The 17730-nt window shown below is 41.3% G+C and overlaps 1 protein-coding gene across 26 annotated transcripts in view; it reads left to right on the top strand.

Moving 5' to 3' along the window:
- Window positions 1–17730, top strand: part of neb (nebulin) — a 161380-nt gene that overhangs the window by 24067 nt on the left and 119583 nt on the right. For all 26 annotated transcript variants that reach the window (XM_072445216.1, XM_072445241.1, XM_072445236.1 and 23 more), the window contains 15 exons: window positions 3341–3445; window positions 3526–3633; window positions 5765–5881; window positions 7616–7717; window positions 7789–7896; window positions 8612–8716; window positions 8814–8912; window positions 13338–13442; window positions 13524–13631; window positions 13702–13815; window positions 14262–14459; window positions 14961–15068; window positions 15158–15256; window positions 15749–15853; window positions 16816–16923. In XM_072445216.1, coding sequence (XP_072301317.1) covers window positions 3341–3445; window positions 3526–3633; window positions 5765–5881; window positions 7616–7717; window positions 7789–7896; window positions 8612–8716; window positions 8814–8912; window positions 13338–13442; window positions 13524–13631; window positions 13702–13815; window positions 14262–14459; window positions 14961–15068; window positions 15158–15256; window positions 15749–15853; window positions 16816–16923 — 1689 coding nt within the window. The remainder of the gene's footprint in view (window positions 1–3340; window positions 3446–3525; window positions 3634–5764; window positions 5882–7615; window positions 7718–7788; window positions 7897–8611; window positions 8717–8813; window positions 8913–13337; window positions 13443–13523; window positions 13632–13701; window positions 13816–14261; window positions 14460–14960; window positions 15069–15157; window positions 15257–15748; window positions 15854–16815; window positions 16924–17730) is intronic.

The raw sequence follows: 17730 nt of genomic DNA, 5'->3' as shown, positions 1-17730 counted from the left end.
AATAACATGAAAGGTTTCGGTCATCGTTACGGCAACGCCATAACAATTATGACATGGGTCTCATTGACTTTTTTGATGGGGATGCCAAAATTGAGTTGTGTGTCAAATTTCATATAATTTCGCAAAACTAAACATTTAACCTCCATATAAAATCTGTAGGGGGCGCTGTGGCGCCAAATGAATTTATTTCACTTCAAGTAGGTTTAGGGCAAAGAGTTTAACAACTGATTCTAATTTGACGCAATTCGGACTTTATCTGCGCAAACGGCAGAAATTTTAAATATGGGAGATTTCTGAAATTCTAGCTACAGTTTGCGGCTTCGCCGCACAGAGACCGTGAGAGGTATCAATGTAATTTGGATAACTTTTGATTTCCCACTCCTCAGTAGCATTTTCACCAAATTTCAGCTTTTTAGGGCCAACGCCCTGGGAGGAGTTCGTAAAAGTACGACGTTTGGAAAAACTCCGAAGTCATGTTTAGCCATTTTTGAAGCAATATGGCCGACATTTGGTTGGGCGGACGGCGTTGCCGTAATAATATTTTTTACTTCTCTTGTCACCATCTACCTCTGCGCCAAATTTCATGATTCTACGATCAGATTTTTTTTGGGTCATTTCCCATCTCTCAATGCATTTTTGGTACATTTGGGGGCGCTGACGCGCCAATTTTTTTTATTTTAGAAAAGGGAAATAGCCAGAATGTGGAGAGGCACGATTTTTAGAGGTGTGAACATTTTTGTGACTTTTCGTCAATGTTCACTGGGTGAAAAATAGGGGGGTTGGTCCCGAGAAGAAGAAGAAGAAGAAAGAAATATAGCCGCAAGCGGCAATGATCGGCCCTCGCCACGCCGCCGCCACGCCGCAAAAGAGGGGGCGCTAACGTGCCCCAATTGTCCTTTTATTACGCCTACTGCTGAATCTGTGACGCTGTCACATCTTCTCCCCTTTGTTTTACCATCAAAAAGCTATTTTATTTAGAATTCTTGGCAAAATGCACAGATTCGCACAGACACCGTGACTCTGGAATAAAAATGTGGATATCTTTTGATGGTCCACCCCTGAAGATGAGTCTCACCAAATTTCAGGTTAATATGTCTAACGCCCTAAGAGGAGTTCGTGAAAGTCTGAAGTGTAAACATGTTCTGGTGATTTCCCCATTGGAATAACATGGGAGGTTTTGGTCATCGCTACGGCAACGCCATAACAATTATGACATGGGTCTCATTGACTTTTTTGATGGGGCCAAAATTGAGTTGTGTGTCAAATTTCATATAATTTCGCAAAACTAAATATTTAACCTCCATATAAAATCTGTAGGGGGCGCTGTGGCTCCAAATTAATTTATTTCACTTCAAGTAGGTTTAGGGCAAAGAGTTTAACAACTGATTCTAATTTGACGCAATTCGGACTTTATCTGCGCAAACGGCAGAAATGTTAAATTTGGGAGATTTCTGAAATTCTTGCTAAAGTTTGCGGCTTCGCCGCTCAGAGACCTTGACAGGTATCAATGTAATTTGAATAACTTTTGATGTCCCACTCCTCAGTAGCATTTTCACCAAATTTCAGCTTTTTAGGGCCAACGCCCTGGGAGGAGTTCGTAAAAGTACGACGTTTGGAAAAACTCCGAAGTCATGTTTAGCCATTTTTGAAGCAATATGGCCGACATTTGGTTGGGCGGACGGCGTTGCCGTAATAATATTTTTTACTTCTCTTGTCACCATCTACCTCTGCGCCAAATTTCATGATTCTACGATCAGATTTTTTTTGGGTCATTTCCCATCTCTCAATGCATTTTTGGTACATTTGGGGGCGCTGACGCGCCAATTTTTAAAATTTTAGAAAAAGGAAATAGCCAGAATGTAGAGAGGCACGATTTTTAGAGGTGTGCTAATTTTTGTGACTTTTCGTCTATGTTCACTGGGTGAAAAATAGGGGGGTCGGTCCCGAGAAGAAGAAGAAAGAAAGAAAGAAAGAATAATATTCCGATGCGAAAACAATGTTTCCCATTTTTCAAATATCATGAACTATACATTTTCGGAAAGAGCTCGCGCTTTCCTACCTGATGGTGTGGGTCCCTGGTCACTGACGGGTACTTTCGTTAATTTTGAGTGGGCTCCGCCCACTTTGTGTTTTTGGTCCTCTATACAGTAATAATGTTCAATTTTTGCATTACATGCTTATATGCACGGAACATGCAAGAGATGGGGAACGTATTCGTGAGCTACTTAGCGCAAATGAGTGCTTTATATGGGGATGACGACCGCTTCGCGGTCATCATCCCAAGCGGTCATCATCCCAATTTAAAGTGCTCGTTTAGTGCGCACTTTTGCACGGGCTTCGCCAGTTTACAACGGTAAAGTTCCATTTTCCTACTACTAATTAGTCTGCACGGGGCGTGCGTGAGTGAAGGAGTGCGTTAGTGAGTGTTTGGAAGTGGGCGAGCGCTTTGCGCTTGATTTCGTGCGCGGCCTTACGAGATTAATAGGCCTCTTGCCAGCTTGTGGCGCTCGGGCCTAATAATATTCCGATGCGAAAACAATGTTTCCCATTTTTCAAATATCATAAACTATACATTTTCGGAAAGCGCTCGCGCTTTCCTACCTCATGGTGTGGGTCCCTGGTCACTGACGGGTACTTTCGTTAATTTTGAGTGGGCTCCGCCCACTTTGTGTTTTTGGCCCTCTATACAGTAATAATGTTCAATTTTTGCATTACATGCTTATATGCACGGAACATGCAAGAGATGGGGAACGTATTCGTGAGCTACTTAGCGCAAATGAGTGCTTTATATGGGGATGACGACCGCTTCGCGGTCGTCATCTCAATGTAAAGTGCTCGTTTAGTGCGCACTTTTGCACGGGCTTCGCCCGTTTACAACGGTAATGTTCCATTTTCCTACTACTAATTAGTATGCACGGGGCGTGCATGAGTGAAGGAGTGCGTTAGTGAGTGTTTGGAAGTGGGCGAGCGCTTCGCGCTCGATTTCGTGCGCACTACGTGCGCACTTTCGCAGCCGTGCTTCGCACGGCCTTACGAGATTAATAGGCCTCTCGCCAGCTTGTGGCGCTCGGGCCTAATAATCTGTAGTATAACTTGTCATAAAGGAAGGCAATATTTCCCAATGAACTTTATGATAAAAACTACAAAGAAAAACTCCTCAAGTCTGATCTTCACGACAAACTAACTACTACTACTACTACTACTACTACTACTACTACTACTACTACTACTACTACTACTACTACTACTACATACTACACGGTTTTAGTGACTATGATCAATGCTAAAACTGTGCGTCTGCCACAAAACTCATCAATCAAACTGCATTTGTCCTCTGCAGCTGAAGTACAGGGAGGACTACAATAAAAACGTGAGGGGACAATGGTGCGAGACGCCGTACTTCGACGTGGCCACCGCCCGCGTCGCTATGGAGAACCTCAGCCAAGTAAGTCCGGTTACCCGTGTATTTTATACGCCATGACACATATTTTAACTTAACTGTGTCTGTTTTTTTTCTTCCTGCAGCGGAAATATACGCAGAAATTTGAAAACGAAAAAGACCAAATATATTTCATGCAAACCCAGACGCCCCTTTACGACACGAACAAGAAGGCTCGCATCACCGCCAGCGAGGTGAGTACACAAACGTAAAGTACTCACTCACCAAATACTCAAATACTTAAATAGACAGAGTACTGCAGTAGTATTTTTATCAACTCTCTCTAATATAGAAGACACCAAATGAGTCAGTGCTTTTGTCCTCTTTGTTTCCACTCAAGGCTAACAGTAGATACTTTGTTATCATATTTTTGAAGTAGTATTATTGATATTTTATTGATTCAAGAACATGGTAGACAGTATAGATTTGAACAAAGACTTCATTCATGATTCAAGTGATAGTATTAATTAAGTATTCACTAATCTTAAACCACTCTTAATAAACTATGTGTCCATTTAATTTGAATTACGTCTTTGTTCGTGCTTTATTAAGGCCAATTTAAAGTGTAGTTATTGTAAAGAACTTCTGCAGATATTTCCTATACTTGTGTACTTTAAAAGTGCACTGCATAGCGTTTGTCAGCTGCTTGTCTCCATGGAGATATGCAAGTGTAATGCCATACAGCGGAATGTTCTAGGCACGCAATAACACGTATGTGGAAACAAGCAGGTGAGAACGGCCTGAAATGTGTCGGAAATATTGCAATTAAAGCGGAAATGATGAGAAATAAGCGTTTTATTCATTGATATTAACAATTTAAAACTAAATATTATTTCTTTTGAATGGGGAAAAGGTGAAACCCGCATTTATAGATTTGAGAAGAAGCAACATCATAGTCAATATAGTGTTTTTTTAGAGTTGTTTTGTTGGCTACAATAAAAGTTAAGTTTATAATTCTTCTACGACAAAATGTTATCTTTAGATCAGATTAACCTCAATACAATAGCTCTAAATACATCTTAAATACATCTGTTTATGAATAGTAGAAAAAAATCTTCAGTTGTTTCATCTGGACTCTCATCCAAGAGTCATTGTCAATAAAAGAATTTAGGTCGAGAACTCTGATATTAATACTGTTCTGTGGTAAGACCCGCCCATTGGGAGGAGCCTTCCTGAAGTAGAAAGAGTTGTTTGTTTCAACAGAAACTCCCCCTTGTATCTACCGAGCTAGCCTATTCAGAATCTTAATGGGCTATTAGAATCCTCTTTGTCTTTGTGAGACCCTGGCTCAACCACCCTGAGTACCTGATTAGCATCTAAATGTCCTGGTCCTGGTCCTCTACCTCTCCAGGGGTTCAGGATCCCATTGTAGATTACAGGCAGGTTGAACCTTAGACCTCCGTTTCTGTTTAAAGAAGGTTTTTTTTTTAAAACAAAAATAGCTTCCTTGACTCCTCTTTCAAACCATCTTTTCTCCCTGCTTAAAATCTTCACCTCACCGTCTTCAAACGAGTGATTAGAGGCTTCAAGATGGAGATGCACGGCACTCTGTGGTCCTGAACTTGTATTTAGTTACTAGAAACGTCTATTTTTTCTAACTGAGTCCAGATGACTACAACTGAAGCTTTTTCTACTATGGAACACGCCTGGACAAATGAGGGATTACACCGACATCTGTTTATGAATGTATTTATGTTATTTCCAAGGCTGAGCTGAAGATGTTTCTGTTCTTTGTTCATCGTCATGACGTCAACGTTTTAGCGACACAATGTTTTGTACTTTAAGTTGATGTGCAGAAGGATGCTGATGACAAGAGGAAGACAAAGGAATAGATTTACTGCGTGGACGTAGTAAAAAGAGGCCATGACGTTAGCCTGACTCAGCAGCTCAACCTCATTTTAATTGATTTTTAATACATTTTATGATGGTTTACAACTTGAAACGATAACAGATGTCCATTTATTTTGACTCTGGGGGTCTCGAGTCGGATGGATGGTTATTTCTGACTTATTTATTAACCCTTTACAGCTCAAAAACTGAGATAAGATAAGAAAATTCATAATGTATTGGACGATAAGTCGATATAGTAACGACCGTGACCCATTGTGATCGTGGCCTAGCGATAGCCAGTGACCAGCAGGTGGCACACGTTCCACCAGAAATGTTACGCAGTCATCAACCACAAACCGAGTCAAAACATCGGCATTTTCACAGTCACAATTGAAGCCGCCGAACTCTGGCTGTTTTCCCCGTGCAGCTCGGAACAACGCGACGTCACGTGACCTTCGACCTGCCGAATAACCGTCCTTTGTTCTTCGTCCTCAGGTGCAGTACAAGAAGGACTACGAGAAGACGAAAATGAAGTGCGACTACAACACGCTCCCCGCCACAGAAAACCCGCTCCTACGACAGCTACGCTACGCCGGGACGATCCTCAGCGACGTACGCCACGGGACACACACGACAGAGAGACACGACAGAGAGACACAACAGAGAGACACAACAGAGAGACACAAGAGACACACGACAGAGACACACAACAGAGAGACACAACAGAGAGACACAAGAGACACACGACAGAGACACACAACAGAGAGACACAACAGAGAGACACAAGAGACACACGACAGAGACACACAACAGAGAGACACAACAGAGAGACACAAGAGACACACGACAGAGACACACAACAGAGAGACACAACAGAGACACACGACAGAAACACAACAGAGAGACACAACAGAGACACACGACAGAAACACAACAGAGAGACACAACAGAGAGCCACGACAGAGACACACGACAGAGAGACACAACAGAGACACACAACAGAGACACACAACAGAGACACACGACAGAGAGACACAACAGAGACACACGACAGAGAGACACGACAGAGAGACACAACAGAGAGACACAACAGAGAGACACAACAGAGACACAACAGAGACACACAACAGAGACACGACAGAGACACACGACAGAGAGACACGACAGAGACACACAACAGAGACACACAACAGAGACACACAACAGAGACACACAAGAGACACACAAGAGACACACGACAGAGACACACAACAGAGACACACAACAGAGACACACAACAGAGACACAACAGAGACACACAAGAGACACAAGACAGAGACACACAACAGAGACACAAAACAGAGACACACAACAGAGACACACAACAGAGACACATAACAGAGACACACGACAGAGACACACGACAGAGAAACACGACAGAGACACACGACAGAGACACACGACAGAGACACACGACAGAGACACACGACAGAGACACACGACAGAGACACACGACAGAGACACACGACAGAGACACACGACAGAGATACGCGACAGAGACACACGACAGAGACACACGACAGAGACACACGACAGAGACACACGACAGAGACACACGACAGAGACACTCGACAGAGACACTCGACAGAGACACATGACAGAGACACACAAGAGACACACAACAGAGACACACGACAGAGAAACACAACAGAGACACACAACAACCAAACACAACACTAAACATGTCATGCTCTGTTTAACGCCTAAAAGTTATGATCAATGAATATTGTGTAAAATTACGGCTGTGGATTGGACAGGAAAATATGTTCACTTGTATTTGACTAAAGACAAGATAATGTGACATTTACAAAGCCTCAAGAGAAAATCGAAGTTAAAGCTTTTTAATGTTTTGATACAGAATTGGGGCACCACTTTATTATAATTACACTCACTTCTTAAGAATTTAGGGTTATGGTGTCAATTAAATAGTTACTAAGCATGATTTAATCTTAATAAATCATCTGTTCATTATAAATTAAGTCCATGCTTTATTAAAGATAGTTTAAGTATAAAGTGTTATTAGAGTTTCTACAGATATTTCGTATCCAATTCAATCCAATGTATTTATTTATTACTTGAATCCATTAGTTGAATCTTTCTATCCGTGGATTTCAAAAGAATGAGAAATTAGGACTTTTTTGATTAAAAATGACGATTTAAAAGTCAATCTTATTTATTTTGAATGGGAAAAAGTTCTCGAGACAATTAGACAGAATACTTAATGCGATCTTGACAATTATGCATGAATTTGTACCAGATTTGAATGTTTTGTGTTTTTATTTAAACTCTTTTACTTTCTTCTTGCAGAAAGTCTATAAAGCCAGCTACGAAAAGTCGAGAGGTTCCAGCATCAACTACTGCGACACGCCCAAATTCCAAATGGACTCGGTTCTCAAGAAGTTCTCAGACGTAAGCGTTTCGACACGAGATGCAGAGACGGCGGTTTCGAACACGACTAAACTTTGTGCGTTTTCCTTCAGACGCATTACAAGGATAAGTACGACGAGGAGGTGAAGGGCCACTACATCGGCAGCTATGAGGACGTGTTCATGCTTCACTGCCAGAAAGTCGAGGGCATGAAGAGCGAGGTAACTACATATTTATTATTATTTTATCATTTTTATACATGTGATTATGATCGTCAGTTGTAGCTCTTTTGGAATTAGTTTCATCAACACAATTTATTTGTTGTGTTATCATGACAATGGTTGTTGGTGCCCCGATTAAATAATGAGAAGGTTTTTTTTTAGCAAGTAGTTGAGCGATGTAACTACATATTTATTATTATTTTAGCGTTTTTATACATGTGATTATTATTATCAGTTGTAGCTCTATTGGAATTAGTTTCAGCAACACAATTTATTTTTTGTGTTATCGTGACAATAGTTGTTGGTGCCCCGATTAAACAATGATATTTATTTTTTTTAGCAAGTAGTTGAGCGATGTAACTACATATTTATTATTATTTTATAATTTTTATACATGTGATTATTAGTATCAGCTGTAGCTCTATTTTAATTAGTTTCATCAACACAATGTATTTGTTGTGTTATCGTGACAATAGTTGTTGGTGCCCCGATTAAATAATGAGAAGGTTTTTTTTAGCAAGTGATTGAAAAGTTTTTACCTTCTGAAAATTGTACAAAAAGATACAAAAAGGTCGATGCAAGACAAGGTAAGTTTGTTTGTAGAGCGCAAATGAAGCTCATTCAATCGCAACCAAATAATAGAAAAGAGGTAAAATCATAAGCGCAGATAAAATTGTAGAATTGCGTGTTTACATTTGCTCATTTTCCATTCCAGCAACAATACAAGGCAGAGTATGAAGACATCAAGACAAGGTGTTTCTACCCACAAACCATCACGCCTGAGTACGAAGTGTCCAAGAAGCTCCAGGGCTGTAGCGATGTAAGTCACTTTAATCCTACCTACATTTTATACATCTTTATGTCATGATAAGAATCGATAGCTAAATATCTGTGGGTTTTTTCTGTGTGTTTTGCAGAAAGTTTACCGTAAACACCCGGACAAAGTGAAGTTCACTCAAGTCACAGATTCTCCCGTCATGTTGCAAGCGCTAGTCAACGGCAAACAACTGAGCGACGTAAGTGTTTTAAGACTTTGTGCTCTTTTGGTCGAAGGTTTTTATTGAGTTATGTAAAAGCAGCAAAAGTGTAAAATGTGTCCACAATTTGCAGTACACTATTCAAGAATACAGTAAATGTGCAATACACGCCTCAAAGCTTTTTTACATTTCGTTTAAATTTTTTGAGTATCCTGACAATAATATTTAGATGATATCGGGCCAATCTAACATCCATCCATCCATCCATCCATCTTCTGCCGCTTTATCCGGGGCCGGGTCGCGGGGGCAGCAGTCTGAGCAGGGACTCCCAGACTTCCTTCTCCCCAGACACTTCCTCTAACCCCTCCGGGGGGATCCCGAGGCGTTCCCAGGCCAGCCGAGAGACATAGTCTCTCCAGCGTGTCCTGGGTCTTCCCCGGGGCCTCTTCCCGGTGGGACATGCCTGAAACACCTCCCGAGGGAGGCGCCCAGGAGGCATCCGGAACAGATGCCCGAGCCACCTCAGCTGGCTCCTCTCGACGTGGAGGAGCAGCGGCTCTACTCCGAGCTCCCCCCGTGTGGCCGAGCTCCTCACCTTATCTCTAAGGGAGCGCCCAGCCACACGGCGGAGGAAACTCATTTCGACCGCTTGTATCCGCGATCTTGTTCTTTCGGTCACTACCCAAAGCTCATGACCATAGGTGAGGGTAGGAACGTAGACCGACCGGTAAATAGAGAGCTTTGCCTTTCGGCTCAGCTCCCTCTTTACCACAACAGTCCGATGCAGCGACTGCATCACTGCAGCCGCTGCACCGATCCGCCTGTCGATCTCACGCTCCATCCTTCCCTCACTTGTGAACAAGACCCCGAGATACTTGAACTCCTCCACTTGGGGCAAGGACACCCCACCCACCTGGAGAGGGCTCGCTTGGCCTGCCGATACCCGTCGATGACCTCCGGAGACCTACAAGCCAGAGTGGCCTGATAGGCCTCCTTCTTCAGTCTGACGGCATCCCTTACTTCCGGTGTCCACCACCGGGTTCGGGGGTTGCCGCCACGACAGGCACCGGAGACCTTGCGACCACAGCTCCGAGCAACCGCATCAACAATGGAGGCGGAGAACATGGTCCACTCGGACTCAATGTCCCCAACCTCCCCCGGGACATGGGAGAAGCTCTCCCGGAGGTGCGAGTTGAATACCCTACTGACAGAGGGCTCCACTAGACGTTCCCAACAGACCCTCACAATGCGCTTGGGTCTGCCAAGTCTGTCCGGCTTCCTCCTCCGCCAGCGGATCCAACTCACCACCAGGTGGTGATCGGTTGACAACTCTGCCCCTCTCTTCACCCGAGTGTCCAAGACACGCGGCCGGAGGTCTGATGACACGACAACAAAGTCGATCATTGACCTCCGGCCTAGGGTGTCCTGGTGCCATGTGCACTGATGGACACCCTTGTGCTTGAACATGGTGTTCGTTATGGACAATCCGTGGTTAGCACAGAAGTCCAATACCTGAACACCGCTCGGGTTCAGATCGGGGAAGCCGTTCTTCCCGATCACCCCTCTCCAGGTGTCACTGTCATTGCCCACGTGGGCGTTGAAGTCCCCCAGTAGAACAACGGAGTCCCCGGTCGGTGCACTGTCCAGTACCCCTCCCAAGGACTCCAAGAAGGCCGGGTACTCTGCACTGCTGTTCGGCCCGTAGGCCGCCACAACAGTGAGAGACCTGTCCCCCACCCGAAGGCGGAGGGACGCGACCCTCTCGTTCACCGGGGTAAACTCCAACACGTGGCGGCTGAGCTGAGGGGCTATAAGCAAGCCCACACCAGCCCGCCGCCTCTCCCCGCGGGCAACACCAGAGAAGTGGAGCGTCCAGCCCCTCTCGAGGAGATGGGTTCCAGAGCCCAAACTGTGCGTGGAGGTGAGGCCGACTATATCTAGTCGGTATCGCTCAACCTCCCACACAAGCTCAGGCTCTTTCCCCCCAGTGAGGTGACATTCCATGTCCCCAGAGTTAGTCTGTGTCTGGAGATCTGGTCGCCGAGGCCCCTGCCGTCGACTGCCGCCCAGATCTCTCGCCAATCTAACATTAAAAGACAATTAAAAGGGCACAAATATGACTTTATTGTGGATAGATTTTCTTTTTCATTCGATTTTTTTTTCAAATTAGTTCTTTTTTCAGCATTTTTAATTTTTTAAAAAGTCTTTAAACTGCTGTATCCATCTTATTTCATCTGCCCACGACTATGTAAAAAACTAAATATAAAATCTTTTGAATGGTACAAAAGTACTCGAACAGGAAGCGGAAACCATGAATATGCAACAAGTAACACTCGAAACAGGCACAATTAGGCAAATCCACTTCTGTCCAAGATCCTGTTGATTATGAAAAATACATAATTCAATAGTTTGAGAATGTTCTTGATCTATATAAGAACTGGTATGAAAAGACCACATGGTAATATTAAAGAAAGTGCTGTTATTAAAGTGCATAATGATTGTATTTGTGAAGTACTACGGCTGCAGGATTTATCGCAATCAAACCAAAAGTGCATTTCACAATTAGGATTATCACAAAAGTTGCAATTATTTAGCTTTGCAAACAATAAATGACACAGAACAAGCAAGAAGAAGAAGAAGAAGAAGAAGAAGAAGAAGAAGAAGAAGAAGAAGAAGAAGAAGAAGAAGAAGAAGAAGAAGAAGAAGAAGAAGAAGAAGAAGAAGAAGAAGAAGAAGAAGAAGAAGAAGAAGAAGAAGAAGAAGAAGAAGAAGAAGAAGAAGAAGAAGAAGAAGAAGAAGGAGAAGGAGAAGGAGAAGGAGAAGGAGAAGGAGAAGGAGAAGGAGAAGGAGAAGAAGGAGAAGGAGAAGGAGAAGGAGGAGAAGAAGAAGAAAGGGAAAAAAAGAAGGAAATGAGAAGAATAAGAAACAAATGAGAAGAAGAAGGAAAAGAAGACAAATAGCAGAATCCTACAATCAAAACCTTGATGGCAAATGGTATCGCCGTCGTTACAGTTGGATTCGTTTTTTCCCAGCAGCCCTCTCTGGTTGCCTGGCAGCCCCGCGCTCGTTAACAGAGTTGATGGTTTTCCCCTGGTTATGCGCACCACCTCAAAATGTGCCCGATCATCCGCACAGCGCCCCCAGCTGTCGCCGCGCGCGCCATGGAAACCGCAGAGCCGTCGCCGTGTGTTAAAAATAGCACGGAGCATTCAGCCCGGCCCGGAATAAACCCTGTGATCAGAGCGAGGGGCCGGAGCAGCGAGGGGGCACCTGTCAGCAGTCAAAACGGGGGGACGGGGGGCTCAGGACAAGGGCGACCTCTACTGGGAAACAACAGTATTAAAGCAGTGACTAGGGATGAAGATTATACGATTAATCGATATTTGTGATTATTCAGGTCACATATAATCGTAAGAACCAAACCAAAATCATTGCGACAATTTTAGAAACAAATTTAAGTATTTTTTGTTCAATATATAGCCAAAACATTTTATCTGGCTATTTTTGTCCCATTTTATATTACTGTATTTTCTGGACTATAAGTCGCACCAGCCAAAAAATGCATAATAGAGAAGAAAAAAAAATATATAAGTCGCACTGGAGTAAGAAATGCAGTTGCAAGTGTGAAAATAACAAATAATATCACATATAAGTCTCTCCGGAGTATAAGAATATAAATAGAAGTATAAGTCGCACCCCGGCCAAAACTATGAGAAAAAGTGCGACTTATAGTCCGGAAAATACGGTATGTTGTTTTTTGATTTTGTAACGTCGCTCACAAACTTGAGGAATAGTATGTTTTAGACCGTGAGAATGAAGGAAAATTAAAGATTTTTCTGTCGTTTGGTCACAGTCTTTAAGCCTTAATAATCGTTTAAATCGTGATGTTTTTCTCCCACAATAATCGCAAAACAATCAAATTTGATATTGTGACGTCCCAAACAGCGTCATCACACCTTTTCATCGAGCGCCAGCTTTTGGAGCGTAGACAACGTGAAAAGTTGCAATCAGAAGGTCAATAAAGTCAATTTGGTGCTTGTTACGGAGAAATAGCACGATGAAGAGACAGAGAATTAGCTCTGAACAGGAAGTCAATGCAGCTGTTTATTTGAGTTATTTTAGATTAATATTGTGGTGTACAACAACAACAACTATGATTTTCTTTTGTGTGTGTGTAAATATCTGTGTACATACCAAGTTCATTTTGAATTTTTTACCTAATTTTATCAGTAAATTCTTAACTTATGCATGCCAAATTTGACTCTATAGACGTTGCTATTAATATTATTTCATTATTCATTGTTTTATGTTGCACCTGACGCCGCAAACAATGTTCCTATGTTTGCGACCTGTGTTCAATGACAATAAACCTTTTCTGTTCCTGATCTACAAACGTTATAATGTATTACCATATCCAAGAAATAACGTGTAATATGTCTTCTTAAATCCTTTATTTCTTTGCAGCTGAACTACAAGCGGAAGTACGAGGAGATGAAGATCAAGAACAGCCTTCCCCCAGACTATCCCTTCTTCATCCAATCCAGAGTAAACGCCTACAACCTCAGCGACGTAAGTATACGCCTCGCTTATTTACCTTCTCCATACTTTGGCATGGTTTTTTTCATACATTTCTGTGCTTTTTCCACCCAGAATTGCTACAAGTATGACTGGGAAAAGTCTAAAGCCAAGAAGTTTGAAATCAAGGGCGACATGATTTCGATCCTTGCGGCCCGCGCCCACACCAACATCGCCAGTGACGTACGTGTCGCCGTTTTCTTCATTTTTTGATACTTTCCATTGTTTACCTTTTTTTTTTGCCCTTTTCCAGGTCAAATACAAGAAGGAGTACGAGAAGAACAGAGGGCATATGGTCGGAGCGCTCAGCATCCACGACGACCCGAAGATCTTGCATTCAGTTCATGTGGCAAAGATCCAGAGCAACGTAAGTCCATTTAAGTCGTTTATGTACCTGGGATGAACAATAATGTCAAAAACGTGTAGATATTGCAATAATGGCTAACGCAATAGCCCTAAAATGTTTATTAATATTTTAAATCCTTTTTGCAAGTGATTTAACTAGTTTTTTCTAATAATATAATAAAGCATAAAAAGTATTTCATTTATTATATTATATGTATTTGATTGATTGATTGATTGATTGATTTGATTGATTTGATTTGATTTGATTTTATTTTATTTTATTTATTTTATTTATTTTATTTATTTTATTTATTTTATTTATTTTATTTATTTTATTTAAATATTGCAATAATGATGTTATTGCAGTACTAAATATGACTTTCTTACAACGTGCCACTGTCATGTATTCCAGTATTTAAAGCATTTCCAGAGCTTCAGTGATAATAAACGTTACTTTTACCACTGCAGAAAGAGTACATCAAGGACTATGAGAAGATCAAGACCAAATACCACACCCCTCTGGATATGATCGCCTTGACAACGGCCAAAAAGTCCCAGGCCATTGCCAGCATGGCGGGCTACAAGAGCATCAGCAGTAACTACTTCATGCCCCCCGACAGTATTCTGCTGGACCTGGCCAAGAAGTCCAACATCATCCAGAGCGACGTGAGTAGCACATCCTGGTCACACAAATGATTCAAACGGGTCATTCAGTTTATAATAATGCTTATAAGAATGTTTATAAGATATACACAGTGAACACACAGTGAAGAGGTGTGTGTTTTAACTACTTAGCCTAACTAAAGTATGACTAAAAGACTTAATTAGCAGTTTATTATGAATGATTCAGGCTTTAAACTCTTAATTAAGGTGTTAGAGTTTGAGGAAGTATTAATTATGTAGTTAGTAAGCCCAAATAATTGTCTATATCTTATGGTACATCATTGTTTGGTAGGGTTTCTTTCAAATGTGGTTTGGAGTAGTATTTTTAAGAGTAACATTAATATTCATTTTATTGTATTTTTCATTTCTTTGAATTCCATTTTGTACAAACTGTGCAATATAAATACAGTTTGATCGATTGAAAAAACAATTTAATTCTTTCTTTTCACATGCATTTAATAGTGAATGTTGCTAATGTATCTTTATTTGTGTTTTTCTTCACAGAATGAGTACAAATCTGACTACAACAGCTACGTGAAGGGCGCGCCCTGGGTGACCTTTGGCTCGATGGAGGTGGAGACGGCCAAGAAGGCTGGTGAAATCCTCAACGAGGTGATTGTAACCTCCATAAACGAACCCCCTTTGTCATTTACATGTTATAAAACGGTGTGTAACACGTGTATAATCTTGGTCTGGTGCAGAAAAAGTACCGGCAGCACCCGGACACGGTTCCTTTCACGGCCATCGATGACCATCCCGTCATGATGCAGGCCAAGGTCAACCAGCTGCAGAGGAGCGACGTAAGCTTTGACATTTGCCAACGTATTTATGTGAATTATTACACGATGTTATGATCAGGGCACATATATGTTTCTATTATCCAAGCAATTAAAACAAGAAACCATTTTTTTCAACATTTTTTTCAATGTTTTTTCCAATATTTTTTTCAATATTTTGAGAATTGCCTGTGTATATGTCTTTATTATTTATTCAATATGTCGCCAAAAACACATCATAAACCACAATGAGATTAAATTAAATTAGATTAAGTTAATGTATTTGAAATTGAACAGTGAAACACACAATTACACATGAGTAAAAAACATACTAGTGTGAATTTTTTCTGTCTTCAGCTATTTTATGTTCAACTTTTGTTCATGTTTTTTTTTTATTGTTTTTAAGTTATTTACCCAGTAGGGACCAACAACAACATTTTAAACCTGATCTTGTAGGAAATGCGTGGGCCACGCCTTGTTGAGAACGGCGTTAATACTTCTGTTATGTATTTGTAGCTGTTTTACAAGAGAGGCCTGGAGGAGATCCATCAGAAATACTCGCTGCCTCATGACGTCCCAGAGTTTCTTCAGGCCAAATGCAACGCCTACAACATGAGCAACGTAAGTGACGCCCAGAATATGCATACCGTATTTACCAAAGTATAAGTGGCACCAGCCCAAAATGCTTTAAAGAAGAAAAAAAACATATATAAGTTGCACTGGAGTATGAAATGTGGAAAAGTGTGAAAATAACAAATAATATCACATATAAGTCGCTCTGGAGTATAAGTATATAAGTATAAATATAAGTATAAGTCGCACCCCGGCCAAAACTATGAAAAAATACGGTAGTAGTACATCAGTATGCACAGTACGGGTAAGAAGTGACAGCTGTTTAATATTTACAGCAACATTTCTTCTCATCAAAGGGTTAATTATTAGCAGTAAATGTTGAATTTAATGAAAACCATATTCAGCAACTTAAAGGACACATACTGTATTATGCAAAATGTACTTTTATTAGGCTTTTACGATGTTAGAATGTTTTCCCATCAAAAACATATCATTTCAAGTCGTCTTCTCTGAGCCTCATAAAAACACTGGTGTCCTTTGCTGTTTTTACCTCAATAAATCATCACCAGATTCGTTCGGAGCATTTCGATCATCAAATTGCGTTAATTATAACTGTGTGTTTACATTAGCGTGTCGGGGCACGCTAGCTTGTGCTTATATCCCCATGGTAGTTCCCCCTACTGCCAGTAGATGGAGCGCTACTGCCAAATCCTGATGAGGGAACGCCTGACTGACATTATTTTAAGTTCTAAAACACAAGATGCTAAAACAAAGGTAAAAGAGCAAGTTTTAAAGCAAAAAAAAACCCAAATAATGCACAATATGTTTCCGTTACAAACCTTCCTTTTATGAATGTCAAATATTTTTCAGGCATTTTAGTTGCTGCATCTAGTTATCTCTACATATTTGTTTATACAGAGACATAAATGTAGTTTTATAGTTTGATTCTCTATTGAAAGCACAACATTTACCAAACAGTTGTACTAAATGTGTGTTTCGTGTTATTTCAGAAAAACTACAAGCAGGCCTGGCTGGATCATATCGCCAAGGGTTACGACCTGAAGCCTGACGCCATCTCCATTATTGCCGCTAAAGCCGCTCGTCACGCCGTCAGTGATGTAAGTCCAATCGCACCGTACCCAAGTTATTCTTTTAGACTTTTTCAATATATTATCAGCCAAATGAAGGTTGAAAGGCGTCGAGATACAAACTAAAAGTGTGTTAATGAGGAAAATCTGACCGTTTTAATCAAAAGGGCCTTTTTGTCCCAGGACGCCTGACTAAACTGAGCCCCATTTCAAACTGAGCTTGTTCTTGAACGCTTTTTGAGTACAAACATTTGGCTGGACTCTTTGTGAAGCTGAGACGCTGCAGTTTTGGCCTCTGAAGTCGGATTTACTCCAGCTCTGCACAGGAAACATCAGAGGAACATCAGATTTTAGATCCAGCCTCGATTTTCTGTGTTAAATATGTGAAAGAGTAAAGCTGGTGTCTGGAGGATGGTCTGATTGATACTAGTTTGGGCATTTGTTGGGTTTTGACAATCATTTTAGGGCTAATTTAACTAAACATTCATTTTTGGGCCTCTTCATCCGAGAGTGTTGGACTTGACTCAAAATAAGTGGGTTAAAGCTTCCTTTTTTAACCCTAACACGTCCAGCTGCTTGACAGTTTCCTTTTATCAGACGTGGACGAAAAGGAACAAATCCAGAAAAAGTCCGAGCACCTCATCATAACAGGTTTAATAATACCACCGTATTTGTGTGTATTTTAGGGTCTGTACAGTCCAGAGAACAATCACAACGGTTAAAATATGATTACTTTCTATAGACAATTAGTCACCTTTAGTCAATGAATCGTTGCAGACCCGTTTGTCGCTAATGAAACATGTTATTTCTCATTATGGATGGGTGAAATGTAAATAC

This window comes from Eucyclogobius newberryi, unplaced genomic scaffold (assembly GCF_026437365.1).
Source record: "Eucyclogobius newberryi isolate DKJ021-1_F unplaced genomic scaffold, fEucNew1.0.hap1 SCAF_14, whole genome shotgun sequence".
NCBI lineage: Eukaryota > Metazoa > Chordata > Actinopteri > Gobiiformes > Gobiidae > Eucyclogobius > Eucyclogobius newberryi.
The sequence above is the reverse complement of the archived record's forward strand: the minus strand, read 5'-3'. Positions and strand labels throughout refer to the sequence as shown.